We start from the raw sequence: 21,345 nt of genomic DNA, 5'->3' as shown, positions 1-21,345 counted from the left end.
TATATCGATCCAATCGACGTTGAATTGTGTGAATAATACCAAAGGATCCTGAAAGTCTGAGAAAAATCGATTTTCTTATAAGTCTTTGCCACCATAGAGTAACGAATGACTAGCTTTCATGTGATTTTTTTTGGATTTAAAAGCTTTTTAGAACAATTTAATAACGTCAAAATTTGGAGTTACTAATAAAATACTTGTCCACTGATTGATATCATAAATTTTAGTGCTGCACGTAACTCAAGTGGTAACTTTTTCAATTCATTAGAAAATACTTGGCCTCGAATTGATATAATAAATTTTAATGCTGCACATAAATTAGATGGAATTTTTTTCAATTGATTTAGCTGTTCGAATCAAATAAGAAGAATGAGGCATCGATTTCCAAGTTTTTTTTTTATGGATGGAATTATCAGCAAACACGATACCATCAATGTACTTGTCCCAACCTTTTTTTCCCTAGGGGAAGTTTATGGTTTGATATCACGTCTTTTTTCTCGAAAATTCCTTATTTATGTTTTGATGAATATATAATTTTAATTTAAATTGCTATGAATTCTTTACGATTTACTGCTTATAACGTTGGTTTCCACGAAAAACGACCTATTTTTCGTCAAAATTGTGCGAGAAATATTTCGTCACAAGTCTGTCCTTGGACTTTGGCGATTTTTTTCCTTGTATTCTAATATGTTTTGTCAATTAAGAACCAAAGAGTATGGTGGAAAGCGGGTTGGAGGCCGAGATATAATTTTCGGCTTATAACGTTGGTTTTCACGAAAAAAGACCTATTTTTCGTCAAATTGTACTGGAAATATTTCGTCACAGGTCTGTTGTTGGACTTCAGCGATTTTTTTCCTTGTACTCTAATATGTTTTGGAAATTAGGAACCCAAGAGCACGGTGGAAAGCGGGTTGGAGGCCGAGATATGATTTTGGCTTGTAACATCTGATTCGTCGAAAAAAGACTGATACCGCACAATCAGTATACTAGTGAAGAACATTATACACTAATGCTGTAGGATTGTAATATATTTGATATTTTCTTACGGTTCGAAATCATTTTTGTTGTGTGATTTAAGAAGTTTTGTTTACATTTTTTGTGGTATAATGCGAAAACGGGCGATCATCAATGTAATTGTCCAAATTTTTTTTCTCCGAGAGAGGATTTTTACGGCTTGATATCAAATCTTTTTTCTGTGGTAGTTCTAAACCACAAAAAATATTCTTAAATAAGATTTTCTCAAGTTCTCCAATGTTTCTAATGTGATATTTAAAAATAATTCTCCTTTCTCCAATGATTTTCTTTAAGTTTTGTACAATTTATAACAGTTTGATATTCTTCGAATGTTTGAAGTGATATCCTCAATTTTTCAACCATTTCGAAGATGTCTATAATTTTGTGGGATTAAAATCATATTCCGTAAGGTTTTTCAATATTTTGTATCATTGTGGAATTTTGCCTCTTCATTTATAAATTTTGTTTTCATCTGTTTTGATGAAATCATTGTAAATAAAGAAAACATGAAGATTTTTCAATGAAACGAATTTTTGGATTGATTTTCCTTAAAATTTGACAGAAGGAGAAAGAAAAATATATATATAATGTTCACCAAGTCCACCAGAATTCGCAATTTTCACATATGTTTATTGAATTCTAATGCTAGTTATTTTTATTTCATTAAAAAACGTGCTTCCAAGGACTTTTTGAAGCAATCTTTTCCATTCGTATTATCATTCCCAGAGATAGAAAGTTGACGCACCCACGTCGATGCATAAAATTTTCAAACTCTGCATGTAGCCACCAAGGTTCAACCGGACAAAAGAAAAAGTATGAAGTGCGTCAAGACCAACAGAATTGCTTACTTTTTAATATGAGCAATGCGTTTTGAAAACATAACTTCTTATGCCATTCATAAACAAGCCATCGCTGACTTTTTGTATCATTCATCATTATTTTTTATTATTGATTATTATTTATAATCCATTTCCAAATCCTATAATTCATGTATAATTTTTATTATTTGTAGATATCCATATTCCATAATCAAAAAAAGGAAGTACTAATACCTGGCATGCATGTCAATACACAGAATTTTCCAAATTTGCAAGTATTCGCTGCGATTTATTCATCTAAATTTTGGTACAGACAGAAAAAATTACCACCGATTCATAAAATTTATTATGCCAAAACTAAAAGGAAAAAAGACAGCGCACTTGAAAGTGAACAGAACGCATAATTGTTTCATGTATCTCATTCATATATTACAGTTGGAACCAAAAAGTGAAAAGATTGGCACACCTACCGCTTCGCAGGAATATAGTTCATAGGTACTCGCTGCGTACCAGTAATACAGACTTTGGTGCTATGGGGCAAAAAACTTTAAAATTACCCGAACCACATTTTTGAAACTCATTATGGCATATTCAATAAATAAAGTGACAGATACGCTGCATGTTGAAGTAAATCAAATAGTGTAATTTAGAATGTCTCCATGGTTATCCGCAGACAAAATATTTGATCACATCCAGAAATGATCAGGCGTAGACTCACACACATGAATTTTTTAATCCATAATGCCAATCGTAAACTTGGTCTGGAAATACTCAATATACGTGTCGCTTCATCATGTTGTCAAACTTAAGATGTGTTCATTGCATTTGGAAGATACAAATTTTGATATCACGAAAAATAAGGAACCAATGACTTATTGAAATGAATTTCCAAATTCATCATGCAACAATTCAAGTGAATATCTATGTATTTACATGGCCCAAAGATTTTTTAAATCTCGTGTTTGTAAACAAGCAATCATGAAAACTTTTTGATATGAATTTTCCAATTTATTGACATCAATATGAGGAAATACAAATACGAATGTCACTCGAATTTTCTAGAGAATGAATAGAAATTGGTATGGATACACTGTGAGCTAAGGAGGTGGGAAAAAGGGCCCGGTGAACACAGCCAAATGTAATGAAAGAAAATATGACAACAATACATTGAATTAGACACTTTTACTTGACCGAAGTTTTTCAACATTTATTTGCATTCATTTACATACAATCACGCATATTTTTTCTATAATGTAATTACACAACATAAAATTTCTGTTTGGAAAGAACGTTTGAGAGGTTATAATGAGCGAAAGTTTTTTTTTCTCACATAACTCCCGTTGAAAATTTTTGAAGAACCCAGAACCAGGATTGCAACAAAATTATGTCATAAATAAACGTAAAATCAAAGAATTTGTACAAGGAGAAATTTCCCAATACTAATATATGTTCTATATAACAAACACTCGCGAACCGATTGCGATGAGCGTAAACTAACCCACATGGTTTTCACAAAACTTTCATAACCTTTTTTTTTATAGTCATATAAGAATTTTGAATCGAATTCATACAGCTCGCACTATATTTCTCCGAAATTTTATCATTCAGATCGCTGTTGCTATTAATTTGCTCATGCCATCAAAAAATGACAGATGGATGTATTATATATCACGTCAAAGTCACTATATGTCTGGTTTTCGTAATACTGTATGACACCACATACCACTATTTTTAATAAAATAAATACATATTTAACACTTTATTAGATGAAAAATATTTTTTTGTCACCCCGCACTTCGTAATGTCGAAAATCCGTTTGTTATAACATCAATAACTGACGGCTGACTGATGGCCTTGTATATATATTCATAAACTGTATTCCGCTGGAACGGTACAGCAAGTGTCCTGACCAATCGCAACTCATTATTTCTGTAGCCGGGATCCCGGGACCCGAGCTTCCATAGAAATGGGTTATAGCTGGCATCAAGAGGCCTTTGATGGTGTTCTGTACAGACACAGTAAATCCATAGATGTGTTAGTAACTTTTGCATAATCTTGAGCCCGTGCAAACTTTTTTCTCAGCAATTACACCACCGATCGTATTGATTTTGGGCGCAATCGAAAGAGAATTTCTTAATTAGCTGAAAGTTCAATTTTCAAATTGCGACATAACTCCTGAGCTTCGGAATTCAAGAAAATGACATGTCAATTTTACCCCCACCACCGAAATTTACTTTATTCAGAGATCAAGAGACTCGGTAGAGTCTCGGGACAAGTACATTGACAGCCCTGTCGTCTGCTGGCCCGAGACTCTCGCCGAGACTATACTTTCTCTGAATAAAACGATTCGCCGTGGTGAGGGTAAAATTGGCATGTTATTTTATTGAATTACGAAGCTCCGGAGCCATTTAGCAACTTGAAAATTGAAGTTTAAGCCAATTGAGTAATTCTCTTTCGATTCCGCCCTAAATCAGCATGATCGGTGTTGTAATTGCTGAGAAAAAACTTTGCACGGGCTCAAGATTATGCAAAAGTTACCAACACATTTAAGAATTTATGCGTCTGTATTTATAAACGGAGTGGCTAGCCGTACTGTTAACCGTACGATTAGTTATTCGTACTGTCATTTATATATAAATATATCGATAAGCATGTTTATGTTTCATATGTTTGGCACAGGGCGTCGGCGGCGTTGTGTTTGTCGAATTGTTTTCACACATGCGCATTGCGTATGACTGCGTCGTTACATTTGTACGATTTGCGCGCAAAAAGGCATTGTTGATTGTCGCCGGTGTTTGTAAAAAAAATTGTTCGAGTGATTAATAAATTAAAAAGTAATACTCAATTCAGAATTAGTTCATTATTTTGCCAGGTAAGTTTTTTCTCAATTTTATGTATAAAAATTTCAATAAAATTTATATTTTTTCTTTTTTTCTGCTTGCATGACTTTACTAACCTCAAATTTTTGCACGTGTTACAGATTGTGTCTCATTTGTTGAACAGGATTTATTCAGGATTTATTCAGGATTTATGATTTACAGTTATGTGTAAGTTTTTAATAATTATATTTGTAACGAGTTCTCTTCGAGCTACTTTTGGTTTTTTTTCTTTTTTTTTGAATTAGTGTTGCACAATCGTTGTGCTGTAGAACTTTTGAATGTTTAACGTAGTTTAGTCGAGATATTATTTTTCACCGGACCTTTGCATTAGTTCAACTTTTTGTTGTTTCTGTGGAAATTGAAAAAAGACTATATTCAACTATGGCTTGTTATCCGAGTCGAAGGTGAGGGTGACTTTCCGCAGTTTGATATAGTTAACTTTTTCTGTCCGGTACATTTTATTGTTTTTAATATTTGAATTGAAATAATAAAGTTATATAAAATGAATATATATTTATATGAATTATATTCATTATTTAGCTTCATCATCAAGTTCTGATCATCGCTGTGATCTGTCCGAAGAGTCTTGTTCTAATCTCAGCGATATTGAGCGACCATCGACAAGTAAGAAAAAATCATCAAAATCATCAGTTTGTGTTGGGGACTCTCATTCATCGAGGGAAAAAAATTCACAATCTGTCATTCCGTTGACGGTCGGAGTGGAGTTTGATTCTATTACTCAACTTGAAGAATCAGTCGCAGCTTTTGGGAAAAAAGTTTATTGTGTTTATTATAAACGCGATAGCACAACTATTGAACAGTGCAAGAATAGGGGTATTTCACGACCGTTAAATGCTAATTTGAAGTACTACCGATTGGTGTACAGATGTATTCACGGAGGAAAAACATTTAAATCGTTGACGAAAGGCATTCGATCTTCATCGTAAGTTTTGATAGTTATTTGTATCAGATTTTATTTTTTGTGGTTGTAATTTATATGTACAATTCTTATTGAATATTTCAGGACGTTTCAACAAGAATGTCCGGCTATGATTTCTTTCATTTGCAACCGTGATGGAAACAAGCTGGTGCTAAATAAAATGATTAATAATCATAATCATATCTGTGCGAAGGTATGAGATTTTTTAGTATGTTCGTAATATTTATTTTGAAAGTCTACGTATATTTAGAGAGTTTTCAAAGTTATTTTTCAAAAATGTTTCATATTGACAATGTAGTACTTTAAGGCGATTTATTAGTTGTGTGAGTACTAGAGAGACAAACATACATTCGCCTTGGATATTTTTGATATTTTGATAAAAAGGAAAGTTTTCTGGTTTAAATATAACACACTGTAATTGGAATTTGTTTCGAAATATTGAATCTTTCGAATTAAAATTTCTATTGATCGTACACCTGATAGATTACCTTATTGTGATTTATATGAATTTTCCGAGACTCAATAAAATGGTGTAGTTATGAAAAAAATTTAATTTCAAGTGCAATGGTTAAAATATTGTTTTTTAAAATATGGTAATAGTTGAATCTTGAAAACTTTGTAAGGAATTTGAATGAATTTTTCTACAAAGAATACGCTTTTTTAGTTTTTTTTTATTAAATTGTTTCAAGAAATTTGTGCAAATGAAAAAGAAATAATATTTAAGTAACATTTCTACATTTAGGTTATTGTTTAAAAAATACGAAAATAAAGTCGGCTGAGGAGAGTAGTTTTGTTGTATATATAAAACAGAAATATTTGTTTAGAGAATGGTTTTTTATTTATATAAAAATGATTATTAATCAAAATGTGATCTCAAATTTGACTAGTGTTTGAAATTTCGCAAATGATATTCAAAAGTGGGATTATTCCTAATTATGGATAATTGTTTCGAAGTATTGTATAAAGTTGTGAATTTCGATTTCAGTAAAAAATTGTATTGTTTTTAATGCTTATGTTTATTATTTTTTTTTTATTATTTTAATCCTTAGTATTTTTTTTGATTAGTCAAAATTGCGTTTTAATACTTGTTTTTTTAAATTTATGTGGTTTTTTAGCACAATAATTTGGAATTATTATTTGAGTAGAAATATTTAAATCTAGATAGGGTATTTGGTAAATATTTGATATCGCGGCACCAGCGATAACACTCTAAACCCATATAAAGATTCCGCACACACACCGAAGGTGCTCCAAACTCACCCAAAGATTCCGCACACATTTAGGTCATATAGAAGTTATAAAAAAATTTACAAGCCGATTACAGTTGGTGCCGCGATAACGAATATTTAATGAGTATTTAATGAATAATGTAGAACTAACGATTTAAATTTAAGATTATTGAAAGTTCGTTTTGTAAATTTTTTTTTTATGCATATGAAAATTCAGGAAACTGTTAGCTTAAATTTATACGAATTTTACATTTTTAAAAAAGACATTTTTATTTTTTTTCTAGAAATTGTACGATTTTTTGCCGCAAGTTCGAGCTATGACAACAGATGAAAAGACTCAAGTTAAAGAGTTGTTGGATATTCGTGCAGATAAAAAAATGGTCAAGCAAAAATGTGGCTATGATTTTGATAAGAAAATTTTGCTCAAAGATTTGTCCAATCTTATCTCGCGAAAAGGAGGCCAAAATAATTTGAAAAACACAGTTGAAAAACTTGAAAAAGAATACGGTATGTATAATCATAATTGATTTTTATGATTGATAGTGAACTATTATTTAACGCATTTATGTTGAGAAGTATTTATGTGTCAATATTTTGATATTTTTTCTAGGAGCTGAATGCCACATATTTGAAGAAGATAAAGAAATGAAGGGTCTTCTTTTCGCAACACCTCATATGAAACAATCAATGGCTGCATATTTCGAATTTGTGGGTATCGATGGAACATTTAAGCTTCTTAATATACGGGCTCCTGTTTATCTGATGGTAGTAGAAGATTCTGAAGGGAACACCGAAATCGTTGCTGTTTGCATCCTTGTTAACGAAGACGCGGAAAGTATGACTTGGTTTCTTCAAGCGTTCAAAAAAATCCATCCCTCTTGGTCAAAGACTAGGTGCATCATGGCGGATAAGGATTTGCTTGAAAGAAGAATCATCAAATGCCAATGTTTTGATATGTACATTTCATTCTCTGAGAACTTTTAACAGAGAGGTGAGCTGCGAAAAGTTGCCTATCACACCAGAGCAACGAGATGCGGCAAAAGGACTTTTTCAGAAAATGCTATACTCTGCGACTGAATCAGAGTATATGCGTTACTACAAAGAAGTTGAAAAGTTGCCATTGGCAATCGTAAACTACTTCAACAAAAATTGGCACCCGATTCGCAACGAGTGGACGTTGAGCAACGATTTTATGCAAAGTACATTCTTGAATACAACAAACAATCGAATCGAATCATTAAACGCTAAAGTTAAAAGCGTTGTCAAACTATACAGCACGTTAGAGGAGTTCATCGAAAGCTTATTCATTCTTATCACGTGCTTAGATTCGGAACGCGATTCCAAGGCTGCGTATAATTATCAGAAAATGTTGGTGATACCGTATGAAAAAGACACTACAGAGTGGCTTTATTGTCGTTATCTTACGCGACGCGCATTCAAATTCGTTAGCAAGGAATTGGAGAGTTTCAGACGTGAGAAGAATATTTTTACTGAACAGGATGATGATCACTTTGAATTTCGATTGGGTGCTTCGACCGTTGTTGCTTCTGAAAATTCCTGCGATTGTCCATCGTTTGCGTCCATGATGTTGCCGTGCCGGTTGATATTTAACTATAATCGATCTTTGGGACTTCTTCATTTATTTCAGAAATTGTTCGTTATTTTTGTGTTTTTTGTTTTTAGCCACATTTTTATTGTTAGAAAACAATTAGGCTGCGATCTTTTTGACGCTAATATCTGCGCTCGTCGATGGACTCAGCAGTATTACTTCCACACGCAACGAGTTTTTCAAAACGAGAGGATGGACGATGAAGTTATTTCCGGTGCAGTTGTTTCCTCGAAACCTCCAAAACGTCACGTCTCTACAGAAAATCAGCGTTTCCGAATGATTCGAGTTATAACGAATGACCTCAATAATCTGGGCTGCGAAGTGTCTGGTGATTTATTTTTTCGGCGACTTGGATTGTTGAATAAGATAAGAAAAGCTTGGGTCGAAAATTGCGAAGTCGATGTTTCACCAGTTCCGACAATTGTTTCGAGTTGTTCAAATGTCACACTTCCGACTATCGTTTCGAGTTGTCCAAATGTTACATTTTCGACAATCGTTACGAGTAGTTCAAATACCACACTTTCGACAATTGTTACGAGTAGTTCAAATATCGTACTTCCGACGATCGTTACAAGTACACCAATATCGTCGGGTTTCCGACATGATTCTCACTTTGACGAAGTTTTTGACGTAACTATGAGCGAGAGTTTACCTTTTGAGGAAATTGATGTAAATCAAAATGCAGTAAAGCGAAGCATCGATTGCGGTGAGGTTGATGAAGGAAAAAACGTGAATCGGAATGCAGTAAAGCGAAGTATCGATTGTGGCGAGAACGATGAAGGAAAAAACGAAGACTCATGTTTGGAAGAAGCCGATACGATTCGCTCGGAGTCAAACGTTGATCTGAACAATATAGAGGTACCTTGTGCTTTGAAACGCAGAGGACGTCCAAGAGGATCATTAAAAACTATTATTGGGCTTCCCAAAAAACGTCGCGTGCGAGCTCAATTGCGAAAATGTGCGTTTTTCAATATGCGTCTCAAAGATCGAGCTTTTTTTCTTTTAAAATGTTTGGTGGATGAGGAAACTGCATTCTCTGCTATAGAGCATGGTGTAGTTATCGAGGAGCAAAAGGTCCAGACGAGACCGAACGAGGTTCTTGATGCAGTTGCTGACGCAGATGTCAATATTGAATCAATTAAAAGATACTTTTCTTCTGATGCATGGAAAGTTGTCGAACACATTGTCACTTATAAAAAAGAAAATGATGTTTTTTTATGCGCTATGTGCACTCGTGATTTAGATTCCACTGTTGATGATGGATCTTTTTCATCGAATCAAAAATTTTCTGTACGCTGTGACTATTGTATGTCATGGTATCACTTGACATGTGTTTCGTTGAAAAAACCGCCGACAAAAAAAATTTGGAAATGTCCTCAATGCTAATAGAAGTTCAATTTACTTCGTTTTATTAAAAAGCAGTTTGTTTTCTATTTTCAATCGATAGAAATGTAATAGCTTAAGTTACAGCTTTATTTCTAAAATTAAGGATGGGTTTTGTCAAAAAACATGTGATAAAGTATTCTTAAGTTGATGATCTCAAATAAATTTAAACTTTATGATTTTTCAAAAATTTGTATGTGATTAAGAATTACCCTATTCCATAATTTGTTTGTTTTAGGAAATTTTGTATTTACAAATGGTTTGAAAAAGAAATAATATGTATTAATTTGTGTTCTTCGATTCTGATCAGGTTTTTTCAAACGGCTTTAAACCGTATAAGCGGACGATTAAGGACTGCTTATTCATCCGTATATGCTTGGATACATGATTTTCCTTTGTGATCGGACGACTAATGTATTCTTATTCGTCCGAAGGCTTTTTTAAATGGCTGCAAACCGTGTAACCGGACGATTAAGAATTGTTTATTCGTCCGTATATGCTTAGATACATGATTTTCGATTCTGATCGGACGACTAATGTATTCTTATTCGTCCGAAGGCTTTTTCAAACGGCATCAAATTGTGTAACCGGACGATTAAGGACTGCTTATTCGTCCTTATATGCTTGGATACAAGATTTTTCATTCTGATCGGATGACTAATTTATCCTTATTCGTCCGAAGGCTTTTTCAATCGGCTCCAAACCGTGTAATCGGACGATTAAGGATTGTTTATTTGTCCGTATATGCTTGGACACAAGATTTTTCATTCTAACCGGACGATTAATGTATTTTTATTCGTTCGAAGGCTTTTTCAAACGGCTCTAAACCGTGTAATCGGGCGATTAAGGACTGCTTATTTGTCCGTATCTGCTTGGATATATGATTTTCGATTCTGACCGGACGACTAATGTATTCTTATTCGTCCGAAGGCTTTTTTAAACGGCTCCAAACTGTGTAACCGGACGATTAAGGATTGTTTATTCGTCCGTATATGCTTAGATACATGATTTTTGATACTGACCGGACGACTAATGTATTCTTATTCGTCCGAAGGCTTTTTTAAACGGCTCCAAACTGTGTAACCGGACGATTAAGGATTGCTTATTCGTCCGTATATGCTTAGATTCGTGTAATGGTAGTTTTGAGGACTTTTTTTCGTATATACTGGTTGTTTTGAGGACAAATGGTGGTTTTGAAGACGGTCCTCAAAACAATCATTTATTAGCTACATGGATGGCAAACGTTGCGCTCCTTGGCTGGGCTACTCCGGGGATTTTGACCTAAAAATTTCGTCTCTCCGGCGCGAAGCGCCGGGGAGACCCACCCATTTACTTTTCAAGAATTTTATGTTTTCTTTGTTCAAATTGAAAAAATAGAAGAAAAAAATTCTTGAAAAGTAAATAGGTGGGTCTTCCTGGAGTAGCCCAGCCAAGGAGCGCAACGTTTGCTATTCATGTAGCCTCCAAATCAACCATTAAACGTACTTATATAGATACATGATTTTCGATTCTGACCGGACGACTAATGTATTCTTATTCGTCCGAAGGCTTTTTCAAACGGCTCCAAACTGTGTAACCGGACGATTAAGGACTGCTTATTCGTCCGTATATGCTTGGACACAAGATTTTTCATTCTAATCGGACGACTAATTTATCCTTATTCGTCCGAAGGCTTTTTTAAATGGCTGCAAACCGTGTAACCGGATGATTAAGGATTGTTTATTCGTCCGTATATGCTTAGATACATGATTTTTGATACTGACCGGATGACTAATGTATTCTTATTCGTCCGAAGGCTTTTTCAAACGGCTCCAAACTGTGTAACCGGACGATTAAGGACTGCTTATTCGTCCGTATATGCTTGGATACAAGACTTTTCATTCTGACCGGACGACTAATGTATTCTTATTCGTCCGAAGGCTTTTTTAAACGGCTCCAAATTGTGTAACCGGACGATTAAGGACTGCTTATTCGTTCGTATATGCTTAGATTCGTGTAATGGTAGTTTTGAGGACTTTTTTTCGTATATACTGGTTGTTTTGAGGACAAATGGTGGTTTTGAAGACGGTCCTTAAAACAATCATTTATTAGCTACATGGATGGCAAACGTTGCGCTCCTTGGCTGGGCTACTCCGGGGATTTTGACCTAAAAATTCCGTCTCCCCGGTGCGAAGCGGTTTGCCATCCATGTAGCCTCCAAATCAACCATTAAACGTACTTAAGCATATACGGACGAATAAACAATCCTTAATCGTCCGGTTACATGGTTTGCAGCCATTTAAAAATTTTCGATTCTGACCGGACGACTAATGCATTCTTATTCGTCCGAAGGCTTTTTCAAACGGCCCCAAACTGTGTAACCGGACGATTAAGGACTGCTTATTCGTCCGTATATGCTTGGACACAAGATTTTCCATTCTGACCGGACGACTAATGTATTCTTATTCGTCCGAAGGTTTTTTTAAACGGCTCCAAACTGTGTAACCGGACGATTAAGGATTGCTTATTCGTCCGTATATGCTTGGACACAAGATTTTCCATTCTGACCGGACGACTAATGTATTCTTATTCGTCCGAAGGCTTTTTCAAACGGCTCCAAACTGTGTAACCGGACGATTAAGGACTGGTTATTCGTCCGTATATGCTTGGACACAAGATTTTCCATTCTGACCGGACGACTAATGTATTCTTATTCGTTCGAAGGCTTTTTTAAACGGCTCCAAACTGTGTAACCGGACGATTAAGGACTGCTTATTCGTCCGTATATGCTTGGATACAAGATTTTTCATTCTGACCGGACGACTAATGTATTCTTATTCGTCCGAAGGCTTTTTTAAACGGCTCCAAACTGTGTAACCGGACGATTAAGGATTGCTTATTCGTCCGTATATGCTTAGATTCGTGTAATGGTAGTTTTGAGGACTTTTTTTCGTATATACTGGTTGTTTTGAGGACAAATGGTGGTTTTGAAGACGGTCCTCAAAATAATCATTTATTAGCTACATGGATGGCAAACGTTGCGCTCCTTGGCTGGGCTATTCCGGGGATTTTGACCTAAAAATTCCGTCTCTCCGGCGCGAAGCGCCGGGGAGATCCACCCATTTACTTTTCAAGAATTTTATTTTTTCTTTGTTCAAATTGAAAAAATAGAAGAAAAAAATTCTTGAAAAGTAAATAGGTGGGTCTTCCTGGAGTAGCCCAGCCAAGGAGCGTAACGTTTGCCATTCATGTAGCCTCCAAATCAACCATTAAACGTACTTATAGATACATGATTTTCGATTCTGACCGGACGACTAATGTATTCTTATTCGTCCGAAGGTTTTTTTAAACGGCTTCAAACTGTGTAATCGGACGATTAAGGACTGCTTATTCGTCCGAATATGCTTGGACACAAGATTTTTCATTTTAACCGGACGACTAATGTATTCTTATTCGTTCGAAGGCTTTTTTAAACGGCTCTAAATTGTGTAACCGGTCGATTAAGGACTGCTTATCCGTCCGTATATGCTTGGACACAAGATTTTTCATTCTGACCGGACGACTAATTTATTCTTATTCGTCCGAAGGTTTTATCAAATTTCTCCAGAACGTATATTCTGGAACAGTAATGCTGACTTATTTCAAAACTGCGTTATTTTTATCGATAGGAATGTTTTAATTGAAATATTTCAACTTATTTTTAATGTTAAAAAAAAATAAATGACGTTTAGAGCGATTTTCATTTGGAGGAAAGATAACCTCACTTTTGACTAATTTCCGGACGAATAACACATGCTTATTTGTCCGGTTAGCAGTACGAGCAGCAACAGCCATTTATAAATACCATCAAAGGCACTTTGATGCTCTCGAGTTTCTGATTCGTTGGATCTGACGACATCCATTTTTAGACGTTGTGATTGGTTGTTGAAATTAGTTGTTGATGATTGGAAATCTAACGTCAACTTCGGAACGTAGCACACGGCGCAGCACAGCTGGTATCAGCAGTCATAAATTCGACCGATATACATATATATATGTACAAACCATGTGTCAGTTTTTGATCGTATGAACAGAGTTTCGACATTACGAAGTGCGTGCGGGATCAATAAAAAAATAATTTTCGTCATCTAAAGAAGTGCATATTACTATTTATTTTGTTATTTGTGATATATTAAACCGATATCAAAGCGGCCGCGTAAATGTAGTCTGTGATGTGTGTGTGAAAAAGAATATAAAAAATGCGCGATGCATATATGTCAACGAAACTTTTCAAGATTTCATTATTTCGTTCGATTGGAAATTAGTGTTAACTGAAATAATCCTTCAATTAAACCAGAGTACGAGAAATATTGTCCAGTGCGAATAAATTGTCAGTGGCGTGGTTATATATCATGTGTACATAGGTTATATATACGAATAAATAGAACAAAAATACACGCAACTGTTAGAATGATATTAGAAACTTTAATTGAATAAATATTTTCTAATTTATTTCTTGTGTCGTGATTATTTTTAAACATCCCCATATTTTGCTTGATCTTCAGTTTGGCTCTGCCCTCTCCGATCCTTGTTTTCACCCGCACAGTTTGTAGCGGATCGATTCATATTATTAATTTGTTCCCTAATATGTGTTCTATGATTTTCTACTCCTTCATGATGATTGTGGTAACATGATTCGAGAGGTTTCTAACCATGATCTTGAATTGCACATTTTGTAAATCAGATTTTCAAAAAAAAATCTGGTCTTGGTATAGTGTGTAGTTATTCTTTTCCCATTAGGTCTGTCGAGTGATAAATTTGGAAACTTTTCCAGAAAGCCTTTGGATGCTTTTTTTGCTAATGATATGAAAAGTCGTATATATCTTAGGAATGCGGTATGCAAACACAAATTTTGATAACAAAACTTATAGAATGACATGTATGTTGAGTATTTCCACTTTGCAAACTACAAATATGGAATTATTATAAAAAAAATTCATTCCGATAAGTCTACTGTTGCTCAGTTTTGGATGCGATCCAATATGATGCCTACCAACATCCCCAGAAACTTACAGAATTGCTGAATGCAATGTGCGCTATGTCATTTTAATGTAACATCATGACTTTTGACAACTTTTCATTATAATGCTGTAGATTCGGATGATTAAAATACTGCAAAAATCTGCAAACTATACAATTCAAATACTGTGCCATTCATTTTACATTTTGACTCTAACTGTAACATCTATATGAAGTAAAAAATTGATTATAAAAGTCTTCAGTTGCTCATTTATGGATAGATTTGAAATTGCTGTCTTTGAAGCTCATTGCGCAGATACATTGAACCGCAGCAGATACCTGCGAACTCTGAAATTTCTGTGGATAAATATATATGCGACGGATCACCCCTTATCTTTGGTTATGGTAATATGTAATGGAACTTGGTTCGGCAAGTTTTTAAGTGTTCCTTTTCAAATAGTATTGAAGTTTGTATGACTGATATACAGCGAATACTTCCAAACTTTGATATTTCTGTGTTGCAGCATGTGTGCCAATCATTCAAATCATTTCCTCCAACCGTATCATGTAATATAGAAAATTCATCACAAAAGTCTTCCGCATTTCTAGATACTTCAATTTTCCTTTTTCTACTCCATTGTGAGTTTTCGAATTTCTAAATTAATTTCTGAATTGTCCTGAAATGGTTTTTCTCCAAAACCAATGCAGGTACCTTAAACGTTTTTGAATTCTGTTGCTTTGTTGAATTAGGTTCGCTTAGTTTTTTTTGCCGCTTTGAGTTCTGGCATAATAAATGTTAGAAGTTTTCGGATACTTTTTTTCAGCAACTATCAAACTGTGGATAATTAGACCTCAGCGGCCACTTACAAACTTTGGAAATATATTTCATTGAGAGCACGTTTTGGATGAAATGAAATCTCTAGATTCAGAATGCAAAAGCGACATTTAAAGTGGGCAAATCTGTTGGATTTTTCGTGTCTTGAATTTGATCTATCTTTCATTTGAATTTTGAAGAAAAGGGATAAAAACCAGGAAAAAAATTCTATAGAAATAATAAACGAAAAATTGAAAAGTTCAAAAAAATTCAACAAAAATAAAAAACAATCAAAAAAATTCTGTAAAGAAATATAAAAAAATTTCAAAAAAATTCATAAATATTGAAGACATTGAAAAATGTACTATCCAAGTTACATGTAGTATAAAAATGTATGATATCAATTGGAGGCCAAGTTTTTATTGATAATTCGGAATATTTATCCAACAAATTGGAAACTTTAATGAAATTCATGATAATTATTTTCACGAAAAAAGTTAATGAAAAAAAAGTCATAACGGAAGTTACGTGCAATACTAAAATGTATTATATCAATTCGAGGTCAAGTATTTATCAGTTATTCGAAATATAATCTCCGGCGACAAATGAGCGTTGAGAATCCTTGTCGGGCTCACAACGTTTTATCAAAATTACTAAAAAATTAATGGAAATAAAATCATTAAAAATTCACATGAAAGTCATTCGTTACTTCAACCAGGTACACACTTTAAAGAATCGATTCCCCTCCGACTTTCAGGATCCCCTGGTATTATTCACAACATTCAACTTCGATTGGATCGGTACAAATTATGTTCAAATACGTCTTAAACGTACTTGTCCGGCCCATCACTTTTTATTCAAATTGCTCATTCGAAAACAAATCAAAAACGAAGTTAATGCATGTGTTAATATTAATGAACAGTAAATCCCGAGAAAATAATTTTCCTTCGAATCGCTCTTGTCAAAAAGAAACGAAAATGAAAGATGAATTTGATTAATCTATTTATATTATATGGAGTCATAATTCACAACAAAATCATTTTTCTTCAAATTCCAGGAATCCACGTGTGGTACTCGGCTAGTGATATTTATCAAAATGTGTACGTGACTATAGAAAAAAAAACATTGCATGGCTGAGTAGGTTCGAAAATTTCTAGTAATGCGCCTGATTATTTCTCATTTTCATTGGTTCTTACCGAATGGTATGTGTTCACTGAAGAAAATGAGAAGTGGATATTGCTATACGAACTTGCGAACAATCAAGTTCAAATTACTTGGAGATATTATTTTTATTTCTATCCATTTTATTATATTTGTCATTATAGAACAGCCCTGATTTGTTTTCGAATGAGCAATTTGAATAAAAAGTGATGGGCCGGACAAGTACGTTTAAGACGTATTTGAACATAATTTGTACCGATCCAATCGAAGTTGAATGTTGTGAATAATACCAGGGGATCCTGAAAGTCGGAGGGGAATCGATTCTTTAAAGTGTGTACCTTGTTGAAGTAACGAATGACTTTCATGTGAATTTTTAATGATTTTATTTCCATTCATTTTTTAGTAATTTTGATAAAACGTTGTGAGCCCGACAAGGATTCTCAACGCTCATTTGTCGCCGGAGATTATATTTCGAATAACTGATAAATACTTGACCTCGAATTGATATAATACATTTTAGTATTGCACGTAACTTCCGTTATGACTTTTTTTTCATTAACTTTTTTCGTGAAAATAATTATCATGAATTTCATTAAAGTTTCCAATTTGTTGGATAAATATTCCGAATTATCAATAAAAACTTGGCCTCCAATTGATATCATACATTTTTATACTACATGTAACTTGGATAGTACATTTTTCAATGTCTTCAATATTTATGAATTTTTTTGAAATTTTTTTATATTTCTTTACAGAATTTTTTTGATTGTTTTTTATTTTTGTTGAATTTTTTTGAACTTTTCAATTTTTCGTTTATTATTTCTATAGAATTTTTTTCCTGGTTCTAAATCTTTTTTTTATGTCATCCAGAAACAAGAGACCATCAATGTACTTGTCCCAACTTTTTTTTCCCTAGTTATGTAATGTTGCACGAATTGAAGATTGACAACGCTTCATTTCAATCTGCTCACCGAGGCATTTCACATAATCGTCGAATGTTATGGTTCTCGCAACAACATTACTCTTGACTCCTTTAGCTTTTTTAACATCGTTCTTGCCCTCAACTCGCGTCGCATACATCTTCGATCTCAGTCCAACGAATTCAGTCATTATGGCCCCATTGTTCTCATCTTTCATGAGACCCGGAACCTTTTTGTTTACAAGCGGTATGCCATAGACGTTGTCTGGGGGATAGTCACTGGTATCATATTTGTCGAGATTACATTTCATGTCCTCATATGCATCTTCACACTCAAAACTATCAGTATCTGTATACATGACTTTACATTTATTCCGATACGTCGACATCATGAACTCGTGATGGAATTCATATAAACAAGTTTTTGAAATATCTAAAATGGACATGCCAACATATATCGGTTTGTTAAACATGACTTGGAGATTTCGCAACTCTGCAGCGATTAAATTTTCCGCAAAAATACTTCGACTGTGAAAGTTAGGTTTAGCAATCATAGCTTCTGCTCCGTATCGACCTGCCCATTTCGTTAAAAGTTTAACTTGAACGTGACTACGAACATCCTCCATGGTTTTCCCAAACACAGCATTATTCATTAATTTGAACAGATTTTTTTCAAAATCATTTTTCGCACGTGTACAAAACTGTGTATTCAAATCAATGTATGTTTTGAGCCAGGAAGACTGCTTAAACTTCAAGACTCTGTGTATTTTTGTGATTTTCAAAACATGTTTTAAACACTGCTGCAATGCACGATAGTGTATGACATATCGTTTTTTCGCATTCACCGTTACAAGAAGCTTCTCTTGCTTCATGCCCGGAGGTTTATCATGCGTTGGACAAAATGGCAAATCACTATGTGCATCGTGCAAGTGTTTTGGATATTCCAAATCAACCTCCAGTATATAACCAATTTCAGAGTCAAGTGGATGAGACTCGATGTTGAAGTTTGCAATGTCTTCAATCCATTCGAAATCTGCATAAGGCAGTGGTTTACTCATTGCCCATCCATACTTTTGGAGCATTGACTAAGACCATCTCGAATACCTCTCTCCACGAACAATACCATATCAATGTCTGTGAGCAATTCAAACTTTACTTTGGTATATTTCATCATGGCATCCCAGGTATATCCGGGGAGAGTGTAGTAAAACGCAGGTTCAAGACCATAACTTTTTAGACAAGTATCGCGGAAATTCTCAAAGATATCGGCTAATAGTAATACGTCAGTCTTCAAGTATAAATCGCTGTATTCACCGAGCGTTCGCGTTGAAAATCGTTCCCATACATTTTTCGCATGTGCATACTCCTTTTCGGAGACTGTTGAATCAGTTAAAGAGCTGTAAAATGCTTCCCGCGGTGGAAGCTCCGTTTCATTCAACTTTTCAAAGCTATCAATATACTCGTACGAGAAGACACCTTTCCGCGTTAATAAATGAAAATGGTCTACATCTTGAAATTGTGATTTTAACGTTGCGAGTTTGTCGGCAGTTAAAAATGATGCTAATTTATCGAGACTCGTATTGAGAAATCTGAAAGAGTCGATGAAACGTAATTTTATATTTTTCCGCGTGTCTTTGCCTGTTTGAACCGTTTTCGAGAAGGAGATGTACTTTTCTTTTGTTATCAGAAGCAAATCGATTTTTTCCGCGAACGCAGTTGCAACTTCTTTTATGATGAAATGCGCGTCATAACCGGATAAATTATGAAAAATTATTGGCATGAAAAACGAATTTTGATAGTTTAAATTACAATTTGAATGAGCCGGACCTATGAATTGGCCTGTCAGATGGCAATGATCGCGAACACGCTCATCACCTTCGACAAAAGGTTTCTCGCAAATATGACACTCTTTTTCTTCTCGAAATTTTTTCCACTCTTGCGGAGTCAATAGTTTCATTGGAACGTTCGTTAGGAGAATTTTTTCAACGCGCAAAGCTAATTGTTTTAGTTCTTCGACGAACCATTCCACACAGTCCTCACCTCGGCGCTCGTGATATCCCGATAGTGAATCATCGTAAGAGTACTTTACGTAATATCCAACGCTGAAGACGCGATGATGTTGGATCTTGTTTTTCTCTCTCTCTCTCTTCAGTGTTGGTCTTCTCCAAGATACACTCGAGATCGGCGTATACCACGAACGGGAGACGCTTCTTCCGATTGGCGTTCGTGAATAACGCCGCAATCCACCTCATGGAACTGCAGCTTATCAATGGTTGGGAAGTAATGAAGGCATCTATAACAATAAAAAATTTCAAATATTTACAGTATATTATCATAATCGTAAAGAAATGTATACAGTTGTATATTAAAAATACTCACCGATCACAGATGTCTTTCTTGTGCCCATCAGAATTGAGCTGTGAATTGACAAGCCGGGATAAATTCTTGATCCACGCGAAGTGTCCAATTCCACATCCCGACACGTCTTCGATGTAAAGCAAGTTGAAGTGTCGCTCTTTCTTCTCCTTGCTCACGCGGACTGGTAGAATGACTTCCTCCTTCTCGCTATAGACATTGATTGAGAGATTATTCATCTTCTCAAATTTCCCAATCTGGTCCAACGTCATAGGGAAGTTGATGCCTTGGAAGTTGAATATCGTTGAATAATGCGGGTAAGAGAATGTGCGATCGCTGTATCGGTCTACCGGATGAAGAGCAGCAGTCACTGCCCATCCAAAGCACGCATTATCCACCGATTTAACATTTACCACCGCTCTTTTCAATTGTATACGTTTCGCCAATGAAACGTGACATCCCGCCCGCAAAGCGTTGTACTTGTTAATGTTCACAGTTAAATTTGTTATTGATGTTAATGTCCAGCCACTGTCACTCTCCTGGAACTTCTCGAGCGATTTCAGAGTTGGCTCCACGACTCGCTTCTGATACCACTCATTCAAGTCTGATGTTGTAAAAAGTTCAACATTTCCCGTGTTGATACTTTTATTCGCCCGCTTATCACCCACGCTGAACTCTCCATTGAACGAAGTGTTCACTTTAATGATGTTATACTTGCGTATATGAGCACTTACTTGTTTTTGAACAAGTTCAAATGCATCCAGTAAGAACTTCCGTGGGTCGATATGATCACGATTAATTACAGCCCCGGTTGACAAGCGATTTCCGAATGCGCTCTCGATTTCCCGCCATATTAATCCACAATCATTCGATACTCCGCCGCCCCAATGTATGAAGCGTTGACGTGTTACCTGCTTCAAACATTCGAGACGTAAGATTTGCGAAGTGATTGCGTGGTGCCATCCCAGTCATGATTGCTTCAATCGAACTTGCGCCTCCAACGATTCGATAAGTGTATCACACTGGTGTTCCCACACCAAATATTGCTCCAACGTCCGAAGAAGCGTTGCTTGCATACGCAGCAATTGCTCCGTAGCAACGTCGGTGACCAGAGACATGATGCGTTGATGTCGAGTTTTACGATAGAGTCATTCTCAAGTTATCTCGTCGTGTTGACTCTTTCGCGGCTCGATGCTTACTAACTAGTCAAGCCGAAGATTCAGCCCTTTTCCGAAGCATTGACGGAAGTC

The 21,345-nt window shown here is 35.1% G+C and overlaps 2 protein-coding genes across 4 annotated transcripts in view; both read left to right on the top strand.

The window, feature by feature from the left end:
* The window catches only part of inaD (inactivation no afterpotential D), a 2,962,486-nt gene that overhangs the window by 155,528 nt on the left and 2,785,613 nt on the right, over positions 1-21,345 (top strand). The window lies entirely within an intron of this gene.
* LOC122416421 (uncharacterized) lies at positions 4,568-7,873 on the top strand. Its single transcript, XM_043429368.1, has 6 exons — positions 4,568-4,701; positions 4,810-4,876; positions 5,249-5,651; positions 5,733-5,841; positions 7,162-7,384; positions 7,488-7,873. Exons 2-6 carry the CDS (start codon positions 4,873-4,875, stop codon positions 7,859-7,861), a joined length of 1,113 nt encoding a protein of 370 aa, XP_043285303.1. The 5' UTR covers positions 4,568-4,701; positions 4,810-4,872; the 3' UTR covers positions 7,862-7,873.

Source organism: Venturia canescens, chromosome 9 (genome assembly GCF_019457755.1).
Source record: "Venturia canescens isolate UGA chromosome 9, ASM1945775v1, whole genome shotgun sequence".
NCBI classification, from domain to species: domain Eukaryota; kingdom Metazoa; phylum Arthropoda; class Insecta; order Hymenoptera; family Ichneumonidae; genus Venturia; species Venturia canescens.
This window is presented reverse-complemented; position numbering and strand designations above follow the sequence as displayed.